Raw genomic sequence first — 18,395 nt, 5'->3', positions numbered from 1 at the left:
CTGGGAACATAAATCTCTATTTCAGATTTCCTTGGTTTAGACAGACTAAGCCAAGACACTCCCTGGCCCTCTAAAACATCTATAGCAATGAACCCATTTTGGAGTAATTTCTTCTCCTATGGAAGACACTAGCCAATGACATCGATATGTATTTTCTCTTCATGTTAATTCCATTTTGTAATCCAAACTAGAGCAAGACTTTGGTTGCTTCTGTATTCTTCAGGCTGCTGTGGGTCCTCAGAAGACAACCAAAGTGGTGAAATGAATTTGGAACACCGGATTTTCCTCGAAAGCTTTCTCGCAGAAAGCTTTAGTGATCTTTCCACTAGAGATTGCTCACCAGACAGTTGCCATTAATTACTGCGTGGGAACATTTGGCCAGATATACACAAGACAAATCCTAAAACCCATTAGGGATTTAGTTAGTTTAGAGCTATGGCAGAAGGAGTTGGCTTTCTCCTGTTGTGTCTTATATGTATCATTTCAAATTCATGGCATTTTTTCTGGCCTGGCTGTAGACAGAAGCAGGTAGCACTCAGTAGTGAAGCTAATGAAGGACAGGTCACAAACTGAATTTAAGTGAAGTAGATAAGTGGAGCTCTGCCAAAAACATGAGCCTCTTCCTGCTACACTGCATGCTACCAGCCTAGAGGCTGTGGCAAGTTTAAACCCACTGTTAAACTTGTGTCTAAATGAAGTCTGTATTTCATGGTCTAGAAGAAAATTAATTTCATTATTAAGACAAAAAAAAAATAGAGTTACAGCCTTGTTGGCACAAGCAGTAGTAGAACCAGCTGCCAGTTCTCTTGGAATTAGGAGGCATATTGGAATAAGAACCACATTTTCTGTAAGAAAACTCAGAGAACATTACGAGCAAGTTGTCTCTAATGTTTCAGATTTATAGCATGGCCTGGCTCAGAAGCACTGCTATTTCAGAGCTTCCTTGCAACAAAGTTGTTATTAAAGTTTGAAACTCTGTCCAAGTCTGTTATTCCTATAGCAGTTTATTATCTCTCTCTCTTCTTGTGCTAAAAGTCCAACAGTACAATAGCTTCCCTAGGTTATATGTTAAAACACGTACAATAACAGTTCAGAGCTACAGCATCCGCCTTCCAATAAGGCACTTTCTGTGCAAGCCACCAGGGGCACGTGGGTCCCAAGGTCAGCAAAACACATCATTTTGTTCTATCTCAATCTCTTCTGACATTAAGAGAGATCAACAGATAAGAAACGAAAAAAAAATGCGCCCTTGCATGTCCATAGGTAGAATCATGCATTTATGTGGATGTGACGTGAAACAGTAATGCAATGAAGTTAGAAGAAATAAATCCAGGAAGTTTTCCATCTCATTCCTTATAAGTTATGATGCACAAAATGTATGTACACTACTGTTTGCAGAGAACAGCTCATCTAGACATAGTTGAGCTGGTTTTAAAATAAGTTAGTGATGGTGAAACAGCACAGCTTGCAGATGCTGCCAAGAAAATAAGCTAATTTTCAGTTTATAAGATAGGGACTTCTCACTGAATCCGGCTCATTTCCCTTCAGAGAAATTACGCATTTCACTAGGAGCAAAAGAACTCAGATCCAAAGGAGGAACCGCACTGGGACACTCCCAGTCTCCCAGCTGATTCTTCTGCCCCAAAAGTCTTCACTTTATACCTTGGTTATGGAAGAAATCCCCTTGTACGGAAAAGGAGATTAGATGTTAATCTTTGCCTTAACAATAAAAATAAGAAGCCACTTCACAAACCATTTCAGTCTCATGGGTTAAATGGAACCAGCTGTACATGCAGCCATCGTGCAAACAAAACTGTGCCACTAAAAAGAAGCCATTTCTTGGCAGCACAGAAAAGTGGATAGGACGTTACGCTGTTGTCACAAAGGGACAGGGAGGTAGGTTAGAAGGGACCGTTCAATAATTCAGTTTAACCCTTTCACACCTATTTTGAGACCGATCAGCACTACCTGGGTGAAGCACAAAATACAGGAAGACAATTCCTAAACAGTGACATCTCAAAAATTTGGAACAGCTGCTGCCTGCTGCATTGACTGAACTCAAGTCTCTGAATTAAGTCCTGTGAAAACCAGTATCTGCCCCAAGTAAGGTGTCTCGGATTATCCCGGAGATTCCACATGCACAGGACACATACAGCTTCAAAAGACAGCTCCCTAATGACTGAAGGAGAAGCAGGTATTACAGGGCTTTTAAGTCTCTGCAAACAATATAGATATCATATCCTTTTAGTGTATTACTCTATAGACTCCAGTAAATCTACAGAATTCAGTTTACCACAAGGCTACTGTTTTTCAGAGCAACTGACCCAATGACTGGTATTTATTTGCTGAGACAAGCTCCATAAAAAAAAGAATAAAAGAAAAAATCCACATTATTCCCCCTCATCACCACAAAGATGACATCTTGCTGCCAATCTGCCTGCCAGGAAACCATCTGGAAGCAATATCAATACCACAATCTATAGGCATCCCTCCAATGCATTAATCAGGTCATCAGAGTTCAATAACTGACAGCATCTTTAAGAACTGGAAAGGATAAAGCTGTGGTAATAACGCACAGTCAAGATCAATCCCCAGGGCCTAGTTAGTTCTTCCTCTCCTTTGTTTTTTCCTTTTTTCTTTAAAAAAATACAGCATTAGCATTTTTCCCCCAGTGTTTGGGTTTAAATTTACCATTTCAGAGAACTTCTTAGTGCAAGTAAGGCCTCTCAGTTTGACGCATACACATGTAATGGAAAACGCCTACCGCCTCACTGAAGCAAATGCAAGTCCTCTCACAGATTAGCCAGGAAGAGTCACAGACTTCTGCCTTGACAGCAGAGTTATCCACATAAACCCTTAAAAGGGCATTGAAAAAGTCTGGAGAGAATTATATGGGGCATGACAATGATTTGGAGAATGGGAAAAAATATATACATATATGTTTATATTTTTAATATGTTTATTGTAGCGAAAAAATGTACAAAGTTCAGTTTAAGATGGTTACAAGTTTTCTTATCACACAGAGCAGTACTTTCAGAGGGAGACTAGCAGTACCAGATGCTAAACTTATCTACGAACAAGACATACCAAAACCCAGAGGCTTGAAACTGAAGTTGCAGAAATCTAAATTCGAGAGCGTCTTTCTTCTAAAGCATGAGAAGAGGTAACAAATCAGAAAAAAGCATTGCATGTGATTTTGGTCTCCTGTCTTTCTCAAATGAAAAAACAGGGTGGTTGTTTTTTTCCTAGGAGATATGTTTTAGTAACAGAAGTTATTGAGTATGTTGTAAGACCAATGAAAAGACACATACTTCAGAAAAGCAGGGAGTAAAAGCAGAAGCATAGCAAATGCCCCTAAAGAAACAAACAAATTGCAACTATTCAGTTGTATCAGTTCAGTACAACTCTCCATAAAAAAATAATTATATATATATATACACACACACCACTGGAAGTAAGCAGTTGTTCATTATCTTGGACGAGACTCTATGGGGACAGTGACAAGGTCTTCCTTAGTGTTTACAGAGCAGCTAGTATAACACAACTCAAAGTTAATTGTTGTACTATGTAACTCCATAATACGAAAGGGAGCAGTCAGCTCTTGTTCTGAATTTAAGTTGACCGGAACTGCTCAAAATAATAGATAGCATCAAGCCCTGACACTGAACCTAAACTTAGGTTTTATTGTCACAAGTTGAGATTCAGTATTTGTCAAACAGTTCAAAGCTTTTTATCTTTCTAGTAAGCTCATTCTTTCAGTTTCCAGAAGTCTTTCTGTCTTTGTAGAGCAGTTTTCCTATAAAGCATGTTCAGGTTCTCTCATTTGAAGATGGAAAAGACAGAATAACTTTGTCATCTGCAAGGGGCAAGGTACAGGGAGTCCATGTAATAAGTTTAAAGGGTGTTTTCAAATCTTATTTATTTATTTTTTTCAGGCTACAAGCTTCCAAAGGTATCTAGTAATAGCTTCATGTCCAGTTTATCAGTATCTAAAAATCTTCTTGGTCTGCAGATGGGGTGGAATAGCTATGGATAGTAAGTCAGAGTTAACCTCTGAAAAGTGTTTTTACATGGATTCTTTCATTGTGGAAGAAATTACTATTTTGGCTCACCACTAAATTAATTACATGTTTTTGAGATAATTAATCCAGCTGAGCCAACAGAACTAGTATTAATGGAAGTACAGGGCAAAAATCTTACATTAGCAACTCACAGAGGATTGGGCTAAAAAATTCACCCCAAAATAATTCTCCAATAAGCTCCAGAAATTCTGCATATAAAGCATGCAGTTTAAAGGTAAGAACTTAGATATATGATAATACCTAAACATTCCTATGGGTACACTTGCATTTATAAGTGACTTTTCTGTTTGTTTTTTTTTTTACAGTACAATCTAGACTAAATCTACATTATAGGTAATGCAAGAGTATTCACTCACAAGTTTTATTCAGTGAACTCCTACAGTGATTTTAGTTAGAATTAGACAACTTTGCATTCAGATATGGAATCAGAAGATTTGCCTTGCTTACCTTTTTTCAGGCCTTACAGAACTCCTTTCCCTCCAATACTTCTTTGTAAAGTGTTTGAAACCTAGTGATGAAAGTGGTAAAACTACATATTTGACCATACCATTTGAAAAACATTCTAGCAGAAATCCTGCAAATAATTCACATTAATTAATGTATTTTACAGTTAGAAAAACAGAAATTAATATGCTGCTGAAATTATCAATACCTAAATATCAGACAAGTGAAGTCTGGCTGGAGTAGCTACATAAACCTACCAGTCTAACTGTAAAGTAGAAAATGATATCTAGATAACAACCAAAATCCTTCTGAAGCCTGGCACTGAGAACAATTCCACAGCTAAATACCACAGAAGCCAGTGATCACAAAAGATCCTGACAGTCACTGAAGTTTCGTTTGATAAGAAATCACTCAAGAGAATGGAGTAATTGGATACAGGACAGTAAGAAGTCTTCTGAGTCATGAAGTCCAGTTCTTCTTTATGACATGCAACTGTTTCACTTAACATCATTTCCCTTGGATGTATTACAATGAAGTGATGAGCTACAGGTTTTCATCACAGATGGCATTCCAGTCAGCTTTGATGAAGAAATTGCTCTGGACAGTTTAACTTTTTTTTTTTGCGGTAACTTTTAAAGTATACAACTCTACTTTGTTATTTAGCTCCTCATATGATGGGGAACTCCTGCAACTCATCAGCAAAGTCATCACACAGAGACAGCGTGTACATTTCCAATAGCTTTCTGCTCCAGACAGACATGTAGTAGGCTTGAATCCAAGACCTTCAACAACAAAACACAGACACATAGCTAGATTTGAAGCGAGATTGGTCCAGCACTCGCAGGTTAAGTAAAAGCTCAAACTGACAAGCTCTGCAAATGTAGGTGTTTCTATCTACAGAATGCAAGGTAACTATTGTAGCAGGGGACTGAATATGGCTCAGAAAAAACCTAAACACTCCAGTCCTGTGCCCCTAGTAAAAAGAATATATGTGACTTTAATGATACAGTGCAAAGAGAACAAAGTACTAGGTTTATTCAGCTATCTAGGTGTTATTGGTTAATATTAGCTTCAACTAGCTAAGCAATTTTAATCAACAATAACTTCTTTACATATCTTGTTTCAATGCTGGATTGCATCTGTAAAAGCCCTTCGAAGCGCATCTGTAGACAATAATCTTCTGTACTGCTCCTTCAAATGCATGCGCATGCTTTATGGAAGAAGGACAATCTTCCAGCAACTGCAGAGAAATTAATGTAAACACACTTCAGCTCTTGTAAACATGTCCACAGACACCTCTCATATAACCACAGAGTATTCTCCTTCAGGTTTTTTTTCCATGTCTGAAAAACTGGAAAAGCAAGGCTATCTTCTTTCTGGGTGTTTTAAGTGTGGGGATTTTGAATTTTATGAAATCCTGGGCTAGAATATGTATAAGTGCAAAGTTTTAATCATCACTGGACATACTGTGTGTATGCAAAACATAATATATGTAGCTCCATTAGCACCCAGAACAGCTTCATGCCCAGCTTGTGCCTCTCAATTTTAATAGATGGCTTCCACAGAGTATTGCAATACTAATAGCTGCCATATATCAACACACGAGGACATTCAGAAATACTCAGTATTTTCCCACATGGAAAAGAAAGGGAAACTATAGTATAAGTCATTATTCTAGATCCATATACAGTTCTCCATTGGAAAAGAGACTTCTAAGTATAGGGTACAATCCAAAACAGAGAAAGCTATTATGGCCACCTGTTAGGTAACACAAAGAATGGCACTGATATTAAGGGTCACCAAACAAAACCAGTGTACAGATACTCAGTTTTAAGAAAGGGAACTATATAAGAATGTGTCAAGAAAGACGAGATTAAAAAGGAGCAGGTCAAAAAGCAAGAAGCCTCAGGGAGAGTTAGGAGACTATTGCAGGGCATAGGTCAGCTCTTACAAAATGGATTACTTAAGTAAAGACAGGGAAGGTCATAAAACATAGCAAGTCAAATGTAAGCAGGAAATTAAGAAGGCTAAAAAAAAATCCAAAAAACGCCTGCAAATGAAGATCATGGTGCTAGTAAACAGCTCTTTAAATACATCAACAACAGGAAGCCAGCTAGGAAAGCTGTTGAGCGGCTGGATGTCAAAGGTGTATAAGGGGCAGTCGTGGATGTAGCGGAGCAGCTCAGGGAATTCTTTACATCACCCTTTACTGCTGTAACCTTTGGGGAGATTTCCATACCCATTGCACTCTGTTGCAAATCTGGCAGAGGAGGCACATCAATCTGAAGTAAATTCAGGAAATACTAGACCAAACAAGGAAGTTAGATATTAATAAATCAGTGGGACAGAACAATGTTCACACAAGTTCTGAAAAAACTCAAATGTGAATTTGAAGAACCACTAGCTAAGGTGTGTAAACCAGCATTATAGAGAGCCTCTGTACTGGAGGACTCAGAGGTCCTGCCTGCGTAACTCCCAGCTACAGGAAGGGCTGTGTAGGGCAACCTGGGATCCACACTCTGACAAGTCTGACTTAATTCACAGTAAGAGTGTGCACATTAGAAAGAATAAGAAAGCAAATGATAGACTTAACAGAAACTTTTTAAGATGGAGATGAATCAGTAGTGCAATCCCTAGGATCAGGGCTGGGACTGGCATTACTCAGCATGTTCATTAGTGACAGAACTAACTGCTTGGGAAAAAAAATTGGCAGGTAGGCTTTAGTGTAGATAAATTTGAAGTAATTCACCTAGGCAATACCACCTCTAACTGTTCCTACTCAGAAACTGAAACCATCCTTGACAGTTCTCTAAAGTCATTGGCTCAGTTTTCAGCAGCAGTCAAAAAAAAGACATCAAAACACAGGGCAACATCAGAAAAAGTGCAAGAGAGGACATTTCTGCCACTTCATGCAGCCTGATCGCTCCTACGCCTTAAGTATTGTGATCTGCTCTCCGCATACCAAGAAGGACATAGAAGGGTGCAGCAAAGGGGCAACTAAATGGAAATGGAGCGGGTACTTTACATGAAGAGACTGAAAAGGCCGGGAGTCCCCAGCTTAGAGAGAAAGTGGCTGAGGGTAGACATGACCAGGTGTAACAAAAACCCCATGAGCTGTTGAATGCAGAACTGTTATTTGCCAAATCCTACAACATAAGAACAAGGTGATACTCACTGAAACTAGCAATAAACCCATTTGAATAAAAATACTTGTTTACCCAGCAGGTTACAAGCTTCTGTCATGTGAGGCCATGAAGGCAAAGGATGTCCATGGGTTGAAAAAGGGATTAAACAAACTCTTGGACAATAGGTCCATAAATGGACACTTAAAGGCCTAAACAGGTATGATACTTTCCACGCAAGAGATGTGGAAACTGGAGAGAAGCGGATCTCAAAAAACAGCTGTTGAAGAAGCTTCTCTTAACTTGTTGGACATGATGCTGGGCTAACTGGAACGCTGAGGTAGTTTTGATTTTATTAATTCTTTTAGGTAGACTCATCATTCTCACAAATCACACCACCTCCTGAGGATAAGCAATGACCAAGACTCATCAGGGCTCCTGCCACTGTGACAACCAGACTCGAACTCATCGCATGGTTTAATATAGGAATATTGTTTTAGAGATCTGCTTTCTGCCAACACGCTGACCACCATCTCTTAGTATCTAATGATAATTATCCATAAACAATGCAATGAAATAAAACATATACATGGCTGGTATTCTTCCTCCCGTGCAGCTTGTGGATTAATTTTGTTATTTTATCTGTACTCTAACCCCAGCAAAGGGGCAAGCCGATGGAAAGCAAGCCTATTCATTACCTCTCATGGCAGGGGTGGGAGTGGGACAGGGACAGATATAAACAGCAAAGAACAGGAAATAAAACAATTTAGACCAGTTACAGGTGCCAGAGCTTTTCTTTTAACACCCTTCGCCCTGAAAGCCCCTTTTACATCTGTACATACAGTACAGACATCCATAAGTAATTATTTTACCAACCCAGGTAAACCAAGATTTTAATTTAATTTTTAATTAATCACAAAGTTTCATTTTAGAGGGATTTTTTTTAAACAAACATTGTCTTTGAAGACAGTAAGTTATTTATATGTCAAAAAAATTTAATCAGCAAAGCTGTATTTCCTGTCTTCCAAGTGAAATGTAAGCTTGGACAGAAGAAAAAAAACCTCACAAGAAGTACAATTACAGCAAGTTTGTCTTCAAAACAATAAATCCTTTGGTTTGAGGTTCACTTTAGTTCATTATCTTGTAGCTCTTAGTGTTTTAAAAGAAAATATTTTTGTTTGGTTCTTGGGGAAAAAATTTCTATGCTACATTGACCAAAAATTAACAAGGTTTGACAAAGTTAACTCTTACACCTGCTCCTGACAGTCCGTCTCAAAACCTTATGTTTGTAATAAAACCGGCTAAAAAGAAACTAGCATTGGAAAGCTATATAGTGAATTCCCTTCACCACAGAACACATAGCAGGCATGAACAGACATGAAACACCATGTGTTTTTCTCCTCCTTAATTTGGTGAGAAGTAGGCTATGTTACCACAGTTCCCTACACCACTATCAATAACCATACATTGCTAATGTAAAATACAGGGTACCTGTCTCACACACAGGATCCTGCACAGTGCTCATGCACTTACGAACAATCACAACAAGTTCAAAGCAGGTTACCTTAGCTGTCAAGCAAAGTACAATATAATAAAAATGCCTGAACAATACAACATCAACTACTGAAACATATTTACACATTTATGTTTACTTTTACCATCTCAGCCAAAGCAAAAAGGATAAAGTGGTAAAAAGTTTGCAGTTAGACAATACTACATGAAGTCTAAGGTCATGAACATGCATGTGGAAAAAGGAGTAGGGTCAACACTGGAAAACAATTTGAATAACTCTGACTATCTGTCCTTGCTGTTGGGATGCCACACAAGTCATTAACTTTTGCAAACTCATTTTCTGGATATCACAGTGGTCCAGTCAGGACGAGCCCCCACTTCAGGCTAACCAGGACTACCGATTTGGTCTCCATACTTCAACAACCACAGCTACAGCTTGGAAATATCTTGGAGAAGGAACATAACTTTGAGTTTAATATCAGATAAGAGCTAAATAGATTGAATGAGAACTAAGTATTTTATTAGTCATCTGAGATGAACTACATAGTGGCACAATTTCAGGTAAAATGAAGGAGCAACACTTATGCTGACTAAGTTTAGAAGCATTTTTAGAAAACCCCTCTGAATCAGCCTTGTAAGCAGCCACACTGAATTTTACTCTGCATGACGTGCTTAATTGATCAGTAAGTAGCCCAGTACCTACGTTCAGGTTGACTTAAGCATGTAATTTGAGCAAAATTCCCCATCAGTTGCGATAAAGCTTTGGTTCCACAGGTCAGGGCTGAGGCCAAATGAAACAAGTGCTTTTGAGCCTGCCTGGTCGGCACTCAGGCCAGCCATGTCTGCAGGAGGCAGCACAGCTCCTGCCTCCTCACCTGCCCCTCCGCATGAAGAGATTCCCTCATGGATACTCACCGCCATGCCACAGCCACACCTTTATCCACATCTCTCACAGAATGACACTAAATGAGACGAGCGACAGGCTGCAGAGCAGGGCAGCCTGTCAGGAGGCTGAGAGCCGCCCTGAGCCGACCCTGGCCGGTTCCCACCAGCTCTGGCTCTGAGGGGGCCCCAGCGAGGAAAACCAGCAAGTACAAGAGCCCGGCCATCGCCCCAAAACATCCCTCAGCCAGAGAAGGGCCTGGATACAAGGTGTCAGCAACAGAAAATGGCGGCTCCTGAGGGCTGGAGACACTCTGTGGGGTCCTCCATGGCCAAGGGAACAGGGACACCCCTGAGGGGCAGCCTGCCTCGGCCCTGCTGCAGTTCTGCAGCCTGCAGCAAGTGCACAGCAAGCAGAGACCACGAGGGAAAGGACTGAATAAGTATTCATGTAAGCGACTTCATAATTGTTTGTGGTGGTCTTGCTCCTCAGTATCTGAATCAGTGATCAGAAGATTGTATTGATTGCCAAGAAAATAATAAACAAACATTAATTTTCTGACTTAAGCCTGTTTTGCCAGCAACACAGAGGTAGCTTGCCACAAACTCTCCTGCAAGAGTACTACGTGCTGTTAAAGCACATCCCTGAGCAGGGCTGAAGGAAGCACAGAATGCAAACTCTGCAACTCCCCTGGGAACGCTGAAGTTCAGACTTCAAAAACCTCTTCCATTCAAATGTGTTCACTCACAAGCACAGACATTTTCATGGCAACATGAAAAACTGCTGTATTGTGGAGGAAGAGGAAAATGAGTAGGAAGAAGAATGGGAAATGAAGAAGAAAGTGAAACAAACCTTTCACCACTCCCCTGTCCGTGAGAAAGATGCACCCAGACATGCACAGACACACAAGCCAGGATCTCTTCCTAAAAAAACTGCACGATACATGCTCAGATATTTCCTTGCCTCTTACTGATACAAGTTCAGTCAGCACTAAATACCTCCAGCGGGTTTCGAATTACAGCCGGGGGAAGTAGTACCATAAAATTCCTCACGGCCACCCAAACCATTACTCTTCTATTTTCTTCCATGTGGGGTCATCACACCCCCTCTGGAAAGCTTAGAGGTACGATACCACTGCAGGCATCTTCAGAGAGAGCCTAACAATGGTGTATTATGAGGCTTGTTGTAACATCCTTTCAATATTCTTAAGGTCCAGTGATTTAGAGAAGAGGGTCTTTTGTGTCTCCTGTCAGTTCCAGGAAGCTCCTGTCACTGGCATGGAGACTGCATATGGAAAAGAGCTGCTAAATAGACCAGTTAAAAGAATATGGGCCCAGTTTCGCTCCCACATTACTGAAAACCATGAATGGTGCATCTCTCTTGAGGTCAGAGGAATTGCACTGCTCTAATGTTGGGGGTGAGACACCCCTAGACCAGCTGTTAAATTTCAAAGCCGGGGCTCCCTCTGTGATGGTCTCACAGGCTCTGCCTGAGAGACACCCCCTGAGGCCACCACAGCCAGAATGTCAGCGCTTAAACAGCAACAGCATGTGTACAGGCAGATCCCACCGATCTAACCCACGACAGCACTGGAGTAAATGTACGCTGCACAAAACAGAAAAGATTTCTCACCTCCAAAACTAGGCTGGACTTGAACTAGTGATGTAAAGAGCTAGTAACGCTTTCAGACACGAAGCACTGACGTAATGCCTTCCTCTTCTTCCACCAAAGGAAAGGGAAGCTTATGATCATAGAAGATCTAAGGTAAATAACCTGAGTAAAGCAGTCCGTTTTTAACAAATTTTTCTTTCCTGTGTTTTTTAAACACAGTCTGCTTATTGCTTCTGTTTTGTATCTTTCCTTTTGATATATTCAATAGCATAAGACCATACAGACAGTGGTTCCCTGACCTAGACTTTGTGAGTGCTTCTTACAGAACACACCCTCACAGTTTTTCTTGGCCTAGTCAGACTGTTAATCCTTCTTCAGGAGACAGGAGTGATTTTTTATTTTGTTAAGTTACACTGATTCCAAATACATGACATAAGAGATGTGAATAAAAACGACTTAGCTTCAATATTTAACAAGCTGCTTGCTTCATTATAAGGAATTAATGGAATGATGTATTTATTCTGTTAAGAGACAAGGAACTTCATGAGACTTAACACTGCAGAAAATAGAATTACACAGCTATGTACATTTTATAATGGGGTATTAAAGCAGGCATCCTTGTTATTATTTGCAGTGCACGTTTACAAATTAAATGGAATTGTGACTGTCACTTAGTAGATATGGAAAAATCTCACAACCCTGCCTCACCTATCAGGTATTGTTTTGCACCATGAGTATTCACCAGTTTATAGCATTTAAGAAAACAGCATCACCTTGAAATCAAATGCAACAATGTCCTGAATCTTTGACTCCTTTGACTCATACTGCCTGCAAAACACAACTCCGATAGGCCTTAGAAGCAAACAGGAAACTTGCAATACTTCCAGGCAGATAAGAACAGCTAACTCACAAAACAGGGATCTTTTCATTATTTGGAACATCTCAGAGAGTGTGTATGCCAGACCAAATACCACTGTGTCTCTCTTCATCCACTCAAATCCCGATCCTCTTTGTAAAAGTACTTTCAACTCAGTCCTTGGTCTCCCCGTTACCCACTCATCCCTTAATATGTTGCTGAGGTTAACAATCAGGATATTGATTTTTGCTGCTTAGCAGCGTTTCCCACTGAAAGCTGGATTACACTGGTTTAGACAGTATATAAAAGGTTCTGGGATGAAACTACAGGCTTGGTGGTCAGATTATCCTTCACTACGCAGTTCCAGTATCATTTTGGGTACATTTTTCTGTTCAGATATCACCCTGTCACTCTGCAAATACCTCAGATCATGAGGCAGCTGAAGAATAACAGAAGCAGCAGTAAAAAGACAACTCAGAGCAACGGATTTAACCTGCTGTGCAACAATTAGAAATAAACTGCAGTAGGTGCGTAAAACAGCACAGGCCATCACTCACGTTCCTCAGGCAGGAGGTCTGCAGCTTCAGACCACTTGTGGGCTCTCAGCAATTTATCACAATTCACAAGAAAAAACAGCAAGTGATGCACATGACTAGCAACTAGAGCATCTCTTCCTTCTCCCACAGGTTATATCATCTGCTTTCAAACAGAATGTATGGTCTGTTTTAGTACTTTCTTGATGAAGAAAATAACTGAAAACATCCCTTGGTGACAATTCTGTATCCTATAGCACATCAGCTGCATCACAAGTCCTAAAAATACCTTTGGCACAGAATCCTGTGCACACAAAACTGCACTTCAGTCTGAATAATTAATATGCCATCAACTGGCCATGTTTTTGGCAAGTTTAATCCAATTACAGCAGAGGTGATGAGGTCAAACTGACTCTTACCAAAGAATCACCAGCAAGACTATCCTCAAAACATAAGACACTGCAGCTCGCTGGACTTATATAGAGAGCTGACACACTGTAGTGAAGTTTAGCAGTGCTCAGACTTGTTATAACAAAGGTAAGTGCTAAGAAACTGCTTTGTGCCAGCAAGCAGAAGAGGAAAGGGATTCAGCAAGAACACACTTTGTAAAGCACGCTGTAATCCTAAGTACTTAATTGCCTTTGGCAAGAGCTGCATCCCCTTGCTCTCTCAGAAGTCGTTTTATCTGCAACTTGATGCTCACAGCTACAGCAATGAATGGAGTGGGGGAGGAGAAGAAACTGGGGGAACCAGTGAAAGAACTACAGCTACCAGTCTGTCTTTGCTGAACTACCAAAACAGAATGCATAAAATACCGGTATGCACAAGGCCTGATCTGCACATCTGATGACTCTGGAGAGCTCCCATAGAAGCAAAGGAAGACTGACTCACATCCAGGCTTTTATCACCTGCAGAGGCAGTGAAATTTGTTGTTACACACCTGTATTTATACTTTAGTATTTATGTAGGAGTGGCCTCACTTCCAGACATTCTGAGTGAACCCGTATAGGTTAGCGTAAATGTGAAGGTATAGCCAGAGTTTTGTTTCTTTTCCCTGTCTCTGCTTACAATGCAACATTCACAAATATTTTACAATATGTTAACTCCAACTCATTGTTCCCACATAAATGGAAGACTCAAAGGTAAATAATGCGCCAAGCCTCTTTAATTAAATAAGGAGTTTGGGGGAGTAGTTTCTGCAGACCCTTTTAAATCTTAAAGCCTGCCAACTGGATGAACAAAAGGTAGATTAGGCTCACATGATAAATCCCAGTAAACCTGAAAAGCCTTTGTTAATAAGTCACTAAGGGAATTTTTTTTTTCCCCCTAGAATTTCTGCTCACCAGAAGTGAGAGTTAAGATTATTCAAGCGGGTTTGGTTTCCAGCAGCATTAAATGGGTATATGCCTCATGGAGCTCTAATCTCCTCATTTCTATAGAGCTCAATTCTCCTTTCATTCCTACTAAAGGAGAACCAGTTATTTCTAGCTTTTATATAGGGACCAGCTGCTGAAACTTCAGAGGCAAAAAAAAGTTTATGAAATTAGTCAAGATTCCCAGGAAAATTAGACTGGAATTCTATGTCAGCTTTAATGGCAACAGCAATGACAGAGGTACAAATGTATTTTCATTTCATTTTGGTATTTCTTTCATGTAGCAGGTTACAAATGATCCTTTTAAGTTTCCATTCATAAGTTAGTATTCAGTAGCTTGTTCACGGAGCCAAATGACATGTTAGTCTGGCAATTAGTATACTCTTCTGTTTGTAGTGAGGCTTAATCAAGACATTATTAGAGACAGACCTTGCTGTAGCACATTCAACAGACCCTTTACAATTGCTCAGGAAAGACTCAGGTTTTAGTAAAACCCATACTGCAATCACAGACAACATAGGTGACATTTGAAGCTGTGACAAATTAAAAAAAAAAAAGTCTGGAGTCCATCCTACCTGGATCCATCTGGCTTCACTAATGAATCCTTTTCAGCACTATAGATTAATCATATCTTCTCTGCATGCAGTGCTGAAATCCAAACAGCATATGTAATCCTAATGTTCATCGTGGAAGCATTTCCATCAGTGAAGGGGATGAAGGCAGCTGTACAAGGCGTGCTAAGATCCTGTCTGGAACAGTGGATGCCACTGCTGTCACTCAGACTCAGAAAAAGTTTTAAAAAGTCTGCTGCAACAGGTGTAGCAACACGTTTGTAGAGCAATGAGAGAAAGGACATCCTACCTTCCAAAGGGAGATTAAAAATGAATAATTTAGCATCAAATAGAGACGATAGTATTAACCAGGCAAGGAAGAAAAACAAAAAACAAAACAAACCTTTGTTACCTCCTAACTTATACCTGCGGAGTAATGTTTGGAAAAGCTATTGAGTACAGCTCTAAACACAGCAAAAGAAAACAACTGCTGCATGTTTTATTATGAACTTGACAAGTTTATGGAGTAGAGGAGACAAGTCTTTCTGCAAAAACGGGATGGAATAGTCCAGGCTCCCTTCCAGCCCATGCTCAGGCCTGAACCCAAACTACCTAGAAGAGTCCAGCAACCACAGACTGTGGCTCCCAGTTCTCCAGAGTCTAACCAAAAACTTCAGCCACCTCCCTACATGGCCCTCAAACAGAGCTTCTGAGCACACTTTCCAGATTTAGACATCCATAACTTTCAGGCACAGCATTTGGAGCAGCTCTGAATTCTATTTGCATCTGCATTTTGTTTTAGGAGGGCTCTGAAAGTAATTTGTAGCTGTTGGTTTATAGTGTTTCTAATACAGTCTATTTGGCCTGCGTAAGGATATTGGTATGGATTTTGATTGACTGTAAAAATAGGATCATCGCCCAGAGGAAGTCCTAATGATCTTAAAGGAGGAGTCAGGGAGAACACAAAACAGACCAAGAACTGGTGAAAAATCATGCATCTCTTAACATTAAACTTAAGCCAATGACAATACGTAATCCCTGCTTATTTCAGACTTTATAAATTCCCTTTCAGCATTATAAAAGCAAACCAACAGAACTTCACTGATTTATTCTTTCATCCTCCTTTGCACCATGTAGCAAGGCAACCAAAGCTAGAGAGAGATGCTTGCAACAGCAAAGTATCAGATTTCTAACTTTCTTTGCAGCAGACCTGTTAAGATTTCCCCATACAACCAATAAAAATTGGGTCAGTGATATTAACTAGCATGAGCCTCCCACATTCATATAAAATCCTAGCAGTGATGTGTGTTAAAACAGGCATTTTCCTTCTGCTCATATCTCTCTACAAGCGTTAAGTATCTTCAATATATTGCATGCCAGCATGTGATGTGCTGATTCTCCTTCTACTGGCTGGTCCTCTGGTGGCAAACATTCTCCTACTACCAGAGTCACTCCAGTTACTGCTGGAGTTAAAACACTTGTCCTGTAGGGTTAGAATGCAAAATGCACAGGACAAGAGTAACATAGGTGTATTATGAAAATGTTTATTGTGAGCACTATGTTACACGCTACAGTACATGTAGGGACTAGCTACAGAAGAATAGTATCATTTGAGGAAACAGAAAAAATGGTGGGTACATGCCAGATGAAAATTAACTATTCGTGCCATCTGACAGTCATTAGCAAATATAATTCTGGTTTCAAAACAGAAGGGTCCTAAAATGCAGTCTTAGAGCCTAGTTCCAGGAACATCTCAGCAAATATAAAGTTGCAGAGGAAGACACATACCATATTTGGCAAATAATAATGCAAGTCATTAGGAAAAAAATAAAGACATGTGTGCAGGAAGTAGGGGGAGGGAGACAGTTATTCAGTTTGGGATTTAAGTGTGAGAGGAATTACTCCTTCCCTTACAGCTTCACTGACAGAAATGGTATTTCCAGCACTCCACTAAGAGGTGGCATCATTTTGTAGAGTCAGCGGGGAACACACCCTCTGCATGTCATGCAACTCCATGCTCACCCTCCATAGGGTTCAATGCTTGGAAACCATCAGAGACTGGGTGCGTGGAACCAGGTATTTGCATTTACCCTCTCAGATATTCCCTTTGTAGGCAACATAATCTTCAAAATCTTTTGATTCTGCTTCCTGACCCTGGGACAAGTATTTCTATGGGTTCACTCTGCAGAGGACAGAGCTGTGGCTAAAACGTATCTTTCAACTCCAAGGGAAGGGAAGAATTCTCTGTCTTTATGTCCCTAGTCTCCATCCCCTGCTAGTCTGCCATGCCGCTCCCTTCCAGGCTGAGCGCAGGGAGCAGTGCCAGGCCAGAGTCCAGATGTGCACAGACAGGAAAGAGGATTAAATGGCAAAGAATCCCAAAAAGTCTGTTGCTCCATAGCGTGAAGGCAGCACACAGAGAAGTGATTTCACCTCCTCCTCCCCCCCCAAGTTAATGATTTTAAGCAGTCATCTCCTTCCCTCATCCTTATGCAGTATGTTTAAGTGGTGTCACCAGGATTTATCCTTCACTGAGACACTGTGTTGTGCAACGCGGTACAAATTATTTTGAGAACAGCAGAAGTTAAAAGAGAAAAAACACGTGCGTTTTGTCTGAAACATAAAAGATGTAGATGTGCAGCAAAGGAACATTCCTACATGTGCCTCCACACATGCACCCTTACATTTGAAAGGCTCAGAAGTCCAAGGGAGAGCCCAAGAGCCGATCATTGCAGCCTAGCCTGTAAATGCTTGTTCTTAACGAGCCTTTGCTACCTGCCAACAGAGAACAATAAAACTACAGCAAATCACACATAAAAGATGACAAGTACTTACTACCCGGTTTGCTTGCTCTCGGATTGATGCACTCTGGGAGGGGAACCGTAGGTGAGCGCTTCTCCCCACAGGAGCCCAGCTGACGCTCTCGTAGGGGAAGGGACGGGAGCTGGCTTGAGACGCCCGCAGGAAACCCGCGGCTCCGATGCTCCAAGCCCGGCATGTGCCCGCAGCCGGCGCCGCTGGGCTGGTCCGCTGCAGCGCGGCTTCCCCGTCCCTCTGGAGAAGCAGGTTTCCCTCCTCCTTCTCCGCCTACTCCACCCCCCGCCAGCTCCGTCCGGAGGATGCCCCAGTAACCCTCCACCCGTGCCCGCCCCCGGGCTTCCCTCTGCCGGCAGGGAGAGCCCCGCCAGCTCGGGGAGCGCTGCCGGAGCCACCCCGCCACCGAAGCTCCCCCAGCCCCGCACCGGCGCCTCCGACCGTAGCCCACCTGCTGCTCGGCTGGGCCAGGCTGGGAGCCGCTACCCCGCACGCTCCGGGAGCGGGGGAAGCGCGGAGTCCGGAGGGAAGCGGTGCCCGGCGGCGATACTCACTGCGGTCGGCGCGGCTCCCTTTAACTCCTTCCCTGCCCCGCCAGCGCGGGCTGGCGGCCG

General features: G+C 41.4%; 1 protein-coding gene across 4 annotated transcripts in view; it reads right to left on the bottom strand.

Annotated features, from left to right (window-relative positions):
- MYLK (myosin light chain kinase) overlaps positions 1 to 18,026 on the bottom strand; it is a 219,919-nt gene extending 201,893 nt beyond the window's left edge. For 3 of the 4 annotated variants that reach the window (XM_054210267.1, XM_054210266.1, XM_054210268.1), the window contains exon 1: positions 17,803 to 18,025. In XM_054210267.1, coding sequence (XP_054066242.1) covers positions 17,803 to 17,965 — 163 coding nt within the window. In that variant the 5' untranslated portion in view covers positions 17,966 to 18,025. Of the gene's footprint in view, positions 1 to 17,802 lie in introns of all 4 variants that reach the window. The other variant, XM_054210264.1, reaches the window with a different exon arrangement.
- Between the last annotated feature and the right edge of the window lie 369 nt (positions 18,027 to 18,395).

Source organism: Rissa tridactyla, chromosome 7 (assembly GCF_028500815.1).
Source record: "Rissa tridactyla isolate bRisTri1 chromosome 7, bRisTri1.patW.cur.20221130, whole genome shotgun sequence".
In the NCBI taxonomy this organism is placed as follows: Eukaryota; Metazoa; Chordata; class Aves; order Charadriiformes; family Laridae; genus Rissa; species Rissa tridactyla.
The sequence above is the reverse complement of the archived record's forward strand: the minus strand, read 5'-3'. Positions and strand labels throughout refer to the sequence as shown.